The sequence below is a fragment of the Arachis stenosperma genome, chromosome 5 (genome assembly GCF_014773155.1).
Source record: "Arachis stenosperma cultivar V10309 chromosome 5, arast.V10309.gnm1.PFL2, whole genome shotgun sequence".
Lineage (NCBI taxonomy): Eukaryota > Viridiplantae > Streptophyta > Magnoliopsida > Fabales > Fabaceae > Arachis > Arachis stenosperma.
This window is the reverse complement of record NC_080381.1, coordinates 20,268,508-20,282,977: the sequence shown is the minus strand read 5'-3', so window position 1 is coordinate 20,282,977 and position 14,470 is coordinate 20,268,508. Positions and strand designations below refer to the sequence as shown.

General features: G+C 32.8%; 1 protein-coding gene and 1 pseudogene across 1 annotated transcript; one reads left to right on the top strand and one right to left on the bottom strand.

The window, feature by feature from the left end:
• Positions 1-5,163: 5,163 nt before the first annotated feature.
• Positions 5,164-6,009, bottom strand: LOC130980535 (uncharacterized; annotated as a pseudogene).
• A 2,769-nt stretch (positions 6,010-8,778) lies between these two features.
• On the top strand, positions 8,779-11,281 carry LOC130982256 (cytochrome P450 76T24-like). Its single transcript, XM_057906192.1, has 2 exons — positions 8,779-9,715; positions 10,521-11,281. Exons 1-2 carry the CDS (start codon positions 8,810-8,812, stop codon positions 11,136-11,138), a joined length of 1,524 nt encoding a protein of 507 aa, XP_057762175.1. The 5' UTR covers positions 8,779-8,809; the 3' UTR covers positions 11,139-11,281.
• Positions 11,282-14,470: the final 3,189 nt, after the last annotated feature.

Genomic DNA, 14,470 nt, shown 5'->3' with positions numbered 1-14,470 from the left:
GCTGGTTAGTTGTATCGGAGTTGTGTATCACAATTCCGTGCACCAAGCACCCACTATCCATATACCACATGTTGTCCTTTCTTTTGGATGATAGGCAAACCTACAAAACAAGCTTAAGTGACCTTAGGTATCCAAATCTTTTTGGATCCTTTAATGTCAAACCATCTTCTTTGTCCCAAGCCATTATAATCACAAATAATTTTGTAAACTTTATCTCCAACCATCCTTTCACTTATGAAGCATTGAATAGGAAAATGTCCATTCTGATTGCATAATCTACAAAATTTTTGAGTAGCTGTTTTTCTAAAGCTTGTTGGGTTTTGAAACCTTGTGTCATCCGAAGAGGATGCCATGTTGGTAAAAGAAAAGTTTTCAATGAATTTTTTAGATTTGTGAAAACCTAAACCAGCTTTATCATAAAGAGGTTTTTGGCTAGCCAAGAGTTAATTTAAATTTTTAGAACTTTGAGCAAAGATGAATAGGTCCTCTTTAAGTCTTTTTATCTCTTTATGTAGCCACTCATTTTCTTCAAAATAATTTAGATTTGCAGTCACAGAATGATGATATTCACAGCTCTTAAGTTCAACTTTTAACCGCTTGTTTTCTTCAATAAGATCAACAGCAGTTTCGACTTCCCTTAATTTATCCTTAAGAAAACCATTTTCAACTTTTAGTATTTCTATTTGAGACTCAAGATCTTGGTTTTCATTTAGGAAACATTTGATCTTTTCATAAAGATGATCAATCATAAGATGAAGGTCTTCAGTTGAAGGTTCAGGAAATATTACCTCATCAACTATATCGGCCATGAGACACGTTTGAGACTTGGTTTCTGTTTCATCATCTTCATCAGATTCGTTCTCCAAGTCCTCCCAAGATGCCATGAGACCTTTCTTCTTTCCTCTTTTCGACTTGTCCTCCTTCTTCAGTTTTGGACAATCAGATTTGAAGTGCCCAATTTCTTTACAGTTGTAACAGATCACTCTGCTGATTTCCCTCTTTGGCTTCCTTGAGCTGCCTCCTTTGTTTCGTTCCTTCAGCTTCACTATTTTTCTGAATTTTTTAGCAAACAAAACAAAATCATTTTCAGATGAGTTATCACTGGATTCATTATCTAGAGGTTCAGTAACAGATTTGAGAGCGATTCCTTTCTTTTTTATGTCCTTTTTCAAATATGTGTTTTCAAAGGCAAGTAAATTTCCTCTCAAATCATCATAGGTCATGGTATCAATGTTACTACTTTCAGCTATCACTATTGCTTTGGTTTCCCACTCTTTTGTGAGATATCTCAATATTCTCCTCACAAGCACAAATTCAGAATATGTGATCCCCATAGCATCCAAGCCAGTGACGATGACGTTGAATCTTTTAAACAATTCATCTATCGTCTCTCCTTCCTTCATTGAGAACATTTCATATTCTCTATTAAGCATGTTTATTCTAGATCTCTTGACTTGAGTTGTGCCTTCATGAGTGATTTGAAGTTTGTCCCAGATTTCCTTCGCTGTTGTACATCTTGAAACCCGTCGGTATTCCTCGAAGATGGCCGCACAGTTGAGCAAGTTGATTGCTTTGGCGTTGAGTTCTACTTTCTTTCTGTCATTATCATTATTCCAATCAGCTTCACCTTTGAGAGTCACTACACCATTAGCTCCTGTAGTGGTTGGAAACTGTGGACCTTCCAGGATTATCTTTCAAAGTCTGTAATCTACAAATTGAACAAATATCTTCATTCTTTCTTTCCAGTAATTGTAATTCTTTTCATTGAAGAATGGAGGTCTGTTGCTTGACTGCCCTTCTGTCAGAGTATAGGCCACAAAATTTGAGCCACTGTTAGCCGCCATTGGGATCTTTTTCTCCAAGCTGCAAAGCTTGATCTCTTTGAGACCAAACTCTGATACCAATTGATGGTAGTCAGTGGCTAAGAGAAGGGGGGTTGAATCTTATCCCCTCTTTGCTGAATATTAATTGCTACTTTTTCAAAGAAACTTTAGGAGATATTTCTGCTTTTGTCTCATAACAAGTCAAGAGACATTTTCTTTTTGTCTCGTAACCAGTTGGGAGATATTTTTCATTTTTGTCTCCAACACAACAAAAATAGAATAGGAATAGAAGAGAAAGAGAGAATCACACCCAGAAGTATTAGCTGCTAAGTGCAATGCAGCCTACATCCAGTCTCCATCACTGTACATCAATTCTTCCCTAGGAACTATCTATTCCTATCTGAGATAAATCCAGATTGTATCTCCAAATCTGAACATGACTTGGACTCCTACCAAGCTTTCAACCGTAAAGTGCTAACCCAACTTGCAAGGCAATCCCCACAGGATCATGAAACACAATATATAGATGTACAAAGAAACTCTGAGACATCTATAGTTTTTTCTTTAATTTTGCTCACTGCCTTTTTCCTCTCACTGGCTTTTTCTTACAAACCTCTCCATGTTTGCATTTTACCATGAGACTTAGACAGACAAAACTAAAGAAAAGAAAATAAAATGAAACTCATTGAAGGAGAAGAACTCTGTTAGCTTCGGGTAGCTATGAGAACTCTGTGCTTTCTCTCCTTGCCTCAACCCTTGGCTGTTCACCCTTATTATAGAAGGAAAAGCTTTCAAGATTGAAACCGGTTCAACCAAGTAACTTCTTCTCCAACCCAGAGTAGCAGCGGTTCGGATAGAGAGAAGAGAGAGGGAAAACTGAAAGCAAACCAACATGCATGTACCTCTCTCAACCCTTCTCATCAAGTTCCTTCAATCTGAGTCCTTGATCTTGACTTTGGTTCCAAGAAAAAACTCTGACCCTTGATGAACCTCTGATCCTTAACAGCTCCTTCCTTTCTATATTTGCTTCTTCCTCTTCGTAGCTATAGTAGCTATCTTCTATCTTGGAATAACAAAAATGGAAATGAGCTTTACCCACTGAAATCTTCTTCTCTGATCGAGGTGGATCTTTCCTATTCTTGGCATGGAAGATCTTGAAGCTCCTCCTCAAAATCTTGCCTTCAATGGAAAAGATCTAGCTACACCATGCTTTAGATCTTCCTTCTTCATAGGCCATCATCAACCTAGCATTTTCTTCTTCCATTTGATTTACTGTATCTATACTTCTCTTCTGATAACTTGTTCACTCTTCTTTCCTGAGTGAAGTGACTGAATAGCAAAGGAGAGAGAGGAGAGAGAAGAGACAAAGCATTCAATATAAAATTAACTCAATTTAATTTTCAGTTTCGGTTACCTATGCAATTAACCAAGTTTGATTTTGAATTCCAATCCACAATGGGAAGTAAGGTTTAAAAAGAATAATTGTTGGTTTACAAAGAATAATTAGTGGCCAAGGTTTTAGGAATAGTAGCTGAGTTATAACGTCCACGTCATATTCAATTGGGCTGCGTTTGTTTCTGAGAACAGGACATGACAAGATACTAAGAACAAGATATAAAGAATAGAGACACAAATTTTTGTGTTCTTGTATTCTATTTGGTGATAAACTAGAATAAAGTATGAAAATCTATTTTATTCTCATTTCTTTCATTCAAAAAATTTGAGATGAAAATATAATAATAAAAAATATAATTATAAAAAATTAACAAGAATAATGAAAGAAAAAATAAAAAATAAGTTGTGTTCCTTGTAGTGTCCCCGTGTCCTTTCTATCAAGATGGACACAAAATACACTAATTTAGTGTCTCTGGACACATTGTTTCTATCTATGTCTCTTCTGACAAACACGATTTTATGTCTCTGTGTCCCTGTCTCTGTAAACAAACGCAACTTTGTAGTTGTTAATTTTTATGTACTCCTCCCTTATTATACTTCATAATTTTTAGGGATCAATATTATTTTGGTCCCTAATGTTGAGGGTCAGAATCGAAACCATCTCAACGTAATTTTTTATTTAGAATCATCCATAATATTTTTTTGTATTAAAATTGTCCTCTTTAATAAAATTTTTTATTTTATTACTAAGTTACCCCTATTAATAAAAAAATTTATAAAATTAAAAAAAAAACACACGAGGGGCAGGGGAGAAGGGAAAAGGGAAAGGGCGTGAGGAAGTGGGGGAAGGAAAAGGGGAAAGGGAGAGGGGGAAGGGGGGAGGGGGGATGGCACCGGCGAAGGGGGAGCTTTTTGCTTCTGCTTGAGCTTCAGCTTCTGCTTTTGTGATTGCTGCGTCGCGGGAAAGGGGAGCCCAACGTGAGGAGGGTGGCGCGCGAAGGAGAGAGAGTGATTTGAGGCTGAGTTAGGTTCCTACCACCGCCGATCTACCCAGCTGCCATCGCTTCGTCGCCCACGAGCTGCCAGTGGTTCTGCTTTGGCTTCTGCATCTGCTTCTTCTTCTACATCTGCTTCTTCTTCTTGCTTCAGTTCTGCTCCTTGCTTTGGCTTCTACTTTCTACTTCTGCTTGAGCTTCTGCTTGAGTTTCTGCTTCTATTTCTTGTGCTTCTGTGACTGCTTCTGCTTCTACTTTTAATTCTAATTTTGATTTGTTGTTTTCTGATTTTATTGTTGTTGTGTGTTGATTTGTTGAATTTTCTGATTTCTTGATTTGTTGAATTTGTGTTGATTTCATTGATGTTATTATTTTTTGTGGTGGAGGTGCTGGTGCTGGTGGAGAAAAATGTGCTAGTGGTGGTGGTGGAGGGTATTTTTGTCCGAAAAAAGTTAAAAGAACGATTTTAATACAAAAAAATATTAAGGATGATTCTAAATAAAAAATTATGTTGAGACAGTTTCGATTCTGACCCTCAACATTAAGGATAAAAACAATACTTATCCCTAATTTTTATGTATTTCGTTAATTTCCATTCACTGTATATTCTTTTGGTTTAATTACTCTGTTGGTCCCTATAGTTTCGCGAATTTTTCAATTAGGTCCCTATACTTTTTTTCCTTTTAATTGAGTCCCTGCACCAATTTTTTTTTTCAATTAGGTCCTTACCGTAACAAAACCGTTTGATTTAACGGAATATTCCATTCCTAAATTGAATATTCTCTCAATTTTTTCTAAATTCATAAATTATGTCTCTTTTTTATTTTGACAAAGACAAAATTAACCCATTTCCTCTTCTTCCACCTTTCCATCTCCCTTCTCTGCTCCTGCTTCTCTCTCTCACCTTCATTCCTCCCACTTCCACCGCACCCCCTCCTTCCATTCCAATTTCACCCCTGACCACCTTTCCTTCCACCTCCCAAAGTGGACCAACCCCACCTCTTATAAACCTCGTAACAGCAGTTATATATGGATTTGTTACCCTCACCTGAGAGCACATGAATGGCCAACACAAAAGTTGTCTTTTTTGGATTAAACCCCATTTCTTTAATCTCCTTAGAAAGCTTTGCAAAGTTTTTCTTTTTCTGCATCAATGCCTCCGGGAAATGAGTCAGCAATAGCGTAACACATGATTTAGGAACATCCATCTCTTTTAGGAGATTGGGGTTTGGTACGAGGTTCTTCTTGTGATCCTCGAGGAAGACTCAAGATGTGGGCTTTAATGAAGCTACAACCTTTTCATCAGAAATCAACACACTCTTGAGGAAATTGTAAGAGGGTATAATCTGTTTCTCCAAGCTCCGGGTCAAAAGGGTTGGGTCAGCGGTTAGGGTTCTTGCGAGGTTGGTATTGGAAATCCCAATGGAGAGGAAAAATTGAAACTTTGGCAAGAGGATATTTGGGTTTGCTAAGAGGAACAATGGGCATTTTCTGATGAGGTTTGAAATCTGGGTATCTATGAAACCATGCTCCCTGAGAAGGGTGAGAACTGAGTCTGGTCTTTCAGCAGAAGGAAGGTGAAGTTTTTGGAAAGTAAGAGCAGCAGTGTCTGGAGAGAGACCACATGAGTCAATCAGGTATGAGATTGTGAAATTGGGGTGGTGAGATTGGACTATGCTGCAGCGGGAGATCATTGGTTTAGGGAGTGATAATGATGATGATGGTATCTGGAAGTGGATTGTGGGATGAAATGTGTCATAGTACAACCTAGGCATACGGAATTGGATTGCTTTCATGGTATTCACTACTCAGTGGATAAGAGTCTCAGAATGGAAGTGGGAAGTGTGAAGTGATAGCAAATTAGAAGCTAGCAGAGAAAGGATCCTTTATTCTGCTTCAGCTTCATTTTATTTTTGCTTCATTATACTTCTGTTTTTGAATTGGTTTTACTTCTACTCAATGATTATGTTAAACAAAATTGATTGTGTTAAAAAATTCTGATTATGAGTTTTGATTATGTGTTTTGTTTGTAATTAAATGATTATATCATGACAAAAATTCTATTTTTGATCATGCTAAAAATTAATTATGACAAAAATTTTAGTTTTAAATTTGTGTTGTATAACCATTTCTGCCATGAAAGAAGGGAGCTTGTTGGTAGAAGAAGGGTGGAGACAGAAAAAGAGGGCGAGAAGATGATGGAGGTGAGGGTGAAAGGAAGAAGATAAGGAGTGAGGGTAAATTAGTAAATTTATATTTTATAAACGTTTTTTTAACTTTTACCGTTAATAAGGACTTAATTAAAAAATTTAATATGGTATAGGCACTACAAGAAAAGAGAGCTATTTTAACATGATTTTTTTTAACGGCCATAGTTAAGTGTAAAAATTAATATATATTTTTGATAAATATCATAAATGTCAAATTTTCTATGTTTTTTTATGAATAATTTGATTGTAGAAAATTAATCCTCAATTTTGACACTTATTTATTTTCAACTTACTCTATTATTCTTTTTCTTCGTTGAGCTCCGTCAATTTTGGCATCACACTACTTTCAATTTAGGATCATATTACTCATTCTTCATCTTCAAAATCTCAGTTTATTCTTCAGTTTCAAGATCTCATCTCATTCTTTGTTAAAATTTTTTGTTGATAATTTTTTATGGTCAATAAGTGTCAAAATAAATAGTATTTTTGACGATTAATAAGTATCACAAAAAATATATTCTCAAATTTTTCTAACAAATTATTTTTGACGGCCAATATTTATCAAAATAAGATTTAAACTTTTTTTTACAATTACTTATATGTCAAAATACTATTTTTGACAAAACTTTTATTAACATATTTTCACAGTTAAAATAATGTCAAAATTTATTTTTTTGACGAATTTTAATTTTTTTGACACATAATAATCCTAAAAAATAGTCTATATTGTTGTAGTGAGGGACTCAATTAAAAAGAAAAAAAGTATAGGGACCTAATTGAAAAATTCGCAAAACTATAAGGACCGACAGAGTAATTAAACCTATTCTTTTTCTTATAGTGGTGGTTGCGAATTTGGGATAAAATACATTCTTTATAAATTATAATTATGCTCACAGTGTCAGCAAAATTTAAGTAAAAAAAAAGTTTCTATTTCACATGAATACGAAATTAAGAGATAATACACAAAAATGTCAATTTTTCTAATATGATGCGAAATGGAAAATAAAAAAAATTATTTAAATAAATAAAAAACCTCAACAACGTGAGCACGTGTTTGAAATTTTGTAGTGTGTATATATATGATAAGAACAAAAGTTAATTAAAACTTTTGACAAATGACAATCAATCAAGGGAGCTACTCAAATGAAGATGTAAAAAACATTTTTTTATGAAGATTCTTTGTATAAAAGTGTGATTTATTGATTTGGCCACATTTCAAATAAAAAGGACACTTTTTTAACATATCAAAATCTAACCCTTCAATCCATCATCCAAGGGTCAAAAAGAAAAATTATCACATGAAGACAATTATAATATCTTCATTGGAGTACCCACCATCAATTAAATTATTGATTGACTTTTTAAATAATAGACATACACTATATACCGGTCTTATTACGGAGATAATGAAATTCAGAAGGGAAAAAACCTTCATGTTTTTAAAATTTTATAAATTATATATTTAAAATTAATATATATATATATATAATATTTATATTAATTGTATACTGTTTTTTATTATTATTCTCTTAGATTATCTTAATATAGTAATAATTAGTCTATTAAGATGGCACCATTAGATGAGAAGACGCATTGAACACCCACCTTGACACAGTGCATATATATATGAAACTTAGGCTTCATTAAATTAACTTCTCAAGGCTTTTCAATCCTTCTTAATTTAAGCAATCCTAAAGTACTTATCTAGTGAGTGTAAACTTTGAACTATGGCAAATGGCAAACCCATTTGTAAGATATATTGGATTACATAAAATTAAATAAACATAAAAAAGGAAGAAGAAACGTTGACTAAATATACATATGTTGTTGACTACTCAATCGGTCACATCTTATCTTATCAATGCCACAAATTTCGTATGAATTTTGGGGCAAACATGACCTATGCATGCGAACCAGTATGCATATATTTTTTTTCCAATGATATTTTTTAATTTAATTAGTTGATCAATAATTAATTCGTTATGAATTTAAATTTTATCTAAAAATTTATTATTGATCGATGAATATTACTGAATATATAAAATAAAATTCAAATTTTTAATATTTATTTAAAGTAACTAGTGAATTACCCACTAAACTCATTTAAATTAATTATTAGTAATTAAGTATACCTCATTCCACCAACACGCATGTCAAAAAGAACAATTTCAACATATATATTCTTAATTATTAGTTTGTTGGTCATCTACGCTAATGCACGAATATTGAATACATCATACCTTGACTAAAATGCATGGAAAGACGTGACTGGGTTGACTTTAATTCATATACTTTGACTCACACTATATATAAGTTAGGTATGTATATGCTACAACATTAAGAAGCCTCAACAATTTTCCGTGAAATTAAGCGCAACAATTAAGATATGGATGCAGTGACTTCTAATTATTATTATTATGCTTTAGTTTTTCTTTTAACATGCATTATAATCCATGTTTTAACTTCACTCATCAATGGAAGATCAAACCATAAACTTCCACCAGGTCCTTACCCTCGTCCCATAGTTGGAAACCTCTTTCAATTGGGTGAAAATCCTCACCGTTCGTTGAGCAACCTTGCAAAGATTCATGGCCCAATAATGACCTTAAAGCTTGGCCAAGTAACAACCATAATAATCTCTTCACCGGAAATGGCCAAAGAGGTTCTCCAAACCCATGATCATTCACTTTCTGATCGTCCCATTCCCCAATCCTTAACCGTCCTGGATCATGCTTATTATGGCATAGGGTTCTTACCCAATTCATCACCTCTCTGGAGATACTTGAGAAGAATATGCAACAATCAACTCTTCACAAACAAGGCTCTAGATGCAAGCAAATTCTTAAGGCAAAAGAAACTTAAAGAACTTGTCAATGATGTCTATCATAGTAGCCAAACCGGTGAAGCAATAGATATTGGTAAAGCGGCTTTCAAAACCGGGATTAACTTTTTATCAAACACTATTTTCTCCATAGATTTCGCTCAATCTATAAATGATGCCGGAGATTACAAAGATATAGTGGTGAGTATCTTGAAAGCTACCGGGTCACCAAATTTGGCTGATTTTTTTCCGTTGTTGAGGTTTCTTGACCCACAAGGCATCAAAAGGAGCTATGGAATTTGCATTAGAAAGTTGTTTGTTCTCTTTGACAAGTTGATTGAGGAAAGGTTGAAGATGCGAGAAGGGGTGAATTATGCAACCAACAATGACATGTTGGATGCTTTGCTTGACATCTCCCAAGAAGAGGATAGCAAAGTCATGGACAAACAACAGATTAAACACTTACTCCATGTATGTTTTCTTCTCCCAACCTATTTAATTTACAATTATTGTCCCGTGTATATTAAAAATGAACTCTACTACGTATACACCAAAATCAGTCACCAAAGTTAATTATCAGTATAAAATACATGCTAGAATATAAATACACATTGAAAAATAAATTAAATCACATATATATTTATACACAAATACATTGATGGCTGATTTTAGTAGTTGATTTTAGTGTACGAATAATATTTTTTATTAAAAATATTAGAATAAGCATTAGATTGTTTTGATTATATACAGAAATCTAACTATTAATTTTTAGAAGAATTATAAAATTAAAATTCAATTAGAAATTGAGTAAAAATATAAATTATAACTTCTAAAAAAATTAACTAAATCTAAATAAATTATTTGGATGAGTTAAGTAAAAGATAAGAATTCACATACAATTATTTTTATATAAAGTTAACAGTTAAAAATAAATTAAATAACATGACAATTTTCTTTTTTAAAGATAGGAAGACTCAAATCCGCAATCTCTAAATGAGTATGGAGATATTGTGCTATTTGAGTTCTAACTCGTTGGCACCGTCTCTCCATACTTATCTAAAACTCGTAGGTTCGAATCTTCTTATTTTTAGAAAAAAATAATATGACAAATTATATAAAAATAAATATTTTTAATTATCAAATTTATATAAAAATAAATGCACACGGGTTTACACTTTAGTAGTTCAATATAGATAACTCAAAAAATGATTGTGTATTCTATTTTTTAGCATTGAATTTTAACCAATAAGTATAACTATGCTTTTATATTATACAGGATTTATTTGTTGCCGGAACCGATACAACTTCATATTCATTAGAATGGGCAATGGCTGAGTTAATTCATAATCCAGATATTATGTCAAAGGCCAAAAAAGAAGTTGAAGAAGCTGTTGGAATTGGAAACCCAGTAACAGAATCAGACATTGCAACACTCCCTTACTTGCAAGCAATAATAAAAGAAACCCTACGCTTGCACCCACCAGCACCACTCTTGCTTCCTAGAAAAGCTAAGGTTTCTGTGGAACTCATCAATGGCTACACCATTCCAAAGGGTGCAAACATCATGATCAATGTGTTTGCCATTGGTAGGCATCAAGAAACTTGGGAAAATCCAACTCTGTTTTCACCAGACAGGTTTATGGGAACAAATGTTGATGTTAAGGGAAAGGATTTTCAGCTGACACCATTTGGAAGTGGTAGAAGAATTTGTCCCGGGTTGCCATTGGCTATGAGGATGTTGCATTTGATGTTGGGAACTTTGATTAATACTTTTGATTGGAAGCTTGAAAATGGTATGAAACCTAAAGAAATGAACATGGAGGATGTTATTGGAGGAAATGCTCTTAGAAAGAAAGATCCATTGAGAGTTATTCCAGTCAAAATTATTAATTAAATAAAACAAATTAGCCTGCCAGAATACCTGTCTTGTTTATTGTAAGATAGTTAATTACTCTGTAATGTTTGTAATCTTAATAAGTGTTCATGTGGCTGAGGCATGTAGAGAGAAAACTACTAAGTACTATTGTATGTGAAATAGTGGAAAACTTCTAGAATGAATTAACTTTTAAATTTATTGTCTACAAATTTATCTACATACATCAAATTATCTGTGTAAAATACATCAAATTAGAGAACTTACTTAACAGAAATCTGCATAAAAGGAGCAATTCTATTTCAATGTCATTAGTTTGTTGAGTCAGTTTTATATCACTTTTTTTATTATGTTCTTGAATTAGTTGACTCTAGGTTCTTGTATTAGTTTTTAACTTTGGGCCTTTTATTTCTCTAATGTGCAGTATATAAATAGCACACATGTAAATTCTACTAAGGCCAATTATATTCTGCAGAATCATTTCATTTTACATTCACTGCAAGTTTTCTTTCCTTTTCATTCTTCAATTAGAACCTCTTCTATTTTTACGTTCATTGCTAAAACTTCAATATGGTATTATAGAGCTCAGGTTCTGAATCCTCCAATGACTGCTATCATCCTCTTTTAACTCTTCATCATCCAATACTTTTTTTGCATCCATTCTCGATTTAGTCCCAAATCTGGCCCTGTTTCCTTGATTGAAGCTGAAGCTTTATTGCTAGCACATGAAGATATGATTCAAAGATTCCGAAAGAGTGAACTTTCGCCTTTAGTTCAAGCAACTTTCACAAATCCGTCTTAGTTTGGCAATCAAGCAAATTTTACAATTCCAATTCATTTCATCTATCTCAAAGCAAATATATCACTGACTTGTTAAAAAGAGTTGATATGATTCACTCAAATCTGATGCCGACACCTATGATCACCAACCCAAAACTATCTCAACATGGTGCTGAAGCTTTTGACAACCCAACCTTGTATCAATCGATTGTAGGATCCTTACAATATGCTATCTTGACTAGACCCGAAATTGCATATTCAGTTACTAAAGTCAGTCAATACCTGCAAAACTCTCTAGTCACCCATTAGAAATGTGTGAAGAGGATTTTGGGATATTTGGCCGGCACAATTACTTATGGCATCATTTTTCATCTATGTACTATCTTGCGTTTGTTTGCTTTTTCAGATTTTGATTGGGGCTCGGACTTAGATGATTGAAGATCTATGTATCGACTCAATTTTTGACAGGTCCGGATTACTACCGACGATTAGATGCTACATTTCAATTAACATAAAAAGTTTAGACTCTATACTATTTATATACATAATAATTTTGTAGTATTATGTATTTATTCTTTTTCGTTGTTTGATTTTTTTTTAATTTTTGTTGAGAGAGTAAAATAAAAAAAATTAAAAAAGTAAAACAAAAAAGGAAAGATAAATAAGAAAAAAAAGAAGATGGTGATAATGATGAAAAAAAGAAGCATTAGCAAAAGATGAGGAGGAGAAATAGAAGAGTTTTGAATTATGTAAAATTTATTAGTACAAATTCACCAAAAATTCTTAAATAATACACATAAATATTTTAGTTTTACACCAAAATTTGCTGCAAACTACACAAAATTGGTTTCTTTAATGCTGCATTTTCTTCTTCTTCTTCTTTTTTCTTTCTTTATTTTAGTTGAATAAATGTAAGTTCATCATTTTTTATATAAATTTATAGCATTATGTGTTTTTTTTTGTTTGATTTTTTTGTTTTTATTCTTGTTAAGAGAGTAAAATAAGAAGAAACTTGAGAAGGTAAAACAATAAGAAAAATATGAATACGAAAAAGAAGAAGAAAAAGATGGTGATGATGATGAAAAAAAGAAGAAGCAGATGGTGATGATGATGGAAGAAAGAAGAAGAAGAAGAAGCAGTAGAAGATGAGTGAGGAGGAAAATGAATAGTTTTGAATTATGCAGAACTTATCAGTATAAATGTACCAAAAATTCTTAAATAATACACATAAATGTCTTAGTTTTACATCGAAATTTGCTGCAAATACACAAAAATATTTTCTTTGATGCAGAATTCCTACATTACATTCAATTTAAACCATCAACGATGAACAACAATTTTCACAAACAAAAATAACATTATTCACCTACTAAATCATAAACTACTAACGAAAATATTAATTAAAATTAAACCATACCTCAGTCATTTGATTGGATTCAAAAGAATAATCCAGTTTGCTCTGGTTTGATTGACAATCTAAACTTGAATAATTCATTATCTTCAACACCAAGATAACTATTCAAAACTGATTTCAAAGTTTGATTTCAAAAACGTAGAGAATGAAGAAAATCATGAAAAACGAAGAAAGATAACGCAAAGAACGAACGAAGAAAAATGCAGAGATAGAAGAGAACGTAGATCGAAAAAGTTGAGAAAATTCGAAAAAGAAAACGAAATCCTTTCGAAAAAGTAATTATATATTCACGCGTTGATTGAAAAGTTGGTTAGATAGTGACGCGTGAGGTGAATTAGGTTAAAGAGACTTGTATGGACTTATATTTGTAAATGACTTGTATGTGGAGAATATTTCTATTAAAAAAAAGCAATTTGAGAGCCATTTGATAAATGAACAATAATAGTGTTGGTCAGAAATAATTAATTTCGAAGAAGAAAGTTACTCGAAGAGCAGTGAGTGAGTGATGATTGAATTTTTGACGGTCTAGAATTTTACTAATGAAATCTCGTTGTAAAGTATAGTCTCTAAACCAACAATAATCCTTTCATACAAAAATTTGTTTGTCACTAAAATAAACCCCTAAAATCTATAAACCGAAGTATTCAAACCTCGGATCGTTCTCCCTAGGAATTGTAATAAAGTGTCTTGTTATTAGTTATGAGGTATTTTGGGGTTTTTTAGATATTAGACAAGAAATATAAATGGCAAGGAAAATAAACTAACAACTAACAAAGCTCTTGGCAAGATATGAGAACTAGAAGTCCTATCCTAGTTATATTCCTCAATTGTGACCACAAATTGTTCATTGCTCCCACTTAGTTAACCTCTAACCATGGAGGAAAGTCAAGTGGATGAATCAATTTGATTCCTCAAGTCCTAATCAACTCCTAAAGGAAAGACTAGCTTTAGAGGCATTCAAATCAATTAGCAACTTCTAATTATCAATCAACAAGGGAATTAGATAACTCAAGAGTCACTAATTACTCAACCAAAGTCAAGAGGAACAAAAGCTACACTAAAATCCAACCAAGCATTTCATCAAACACTTGGAAGGCACAAAAGAAAAGCAAAGCAAATTGACAACAAGAATAGAATATAACAACAATTATTGCAAGGA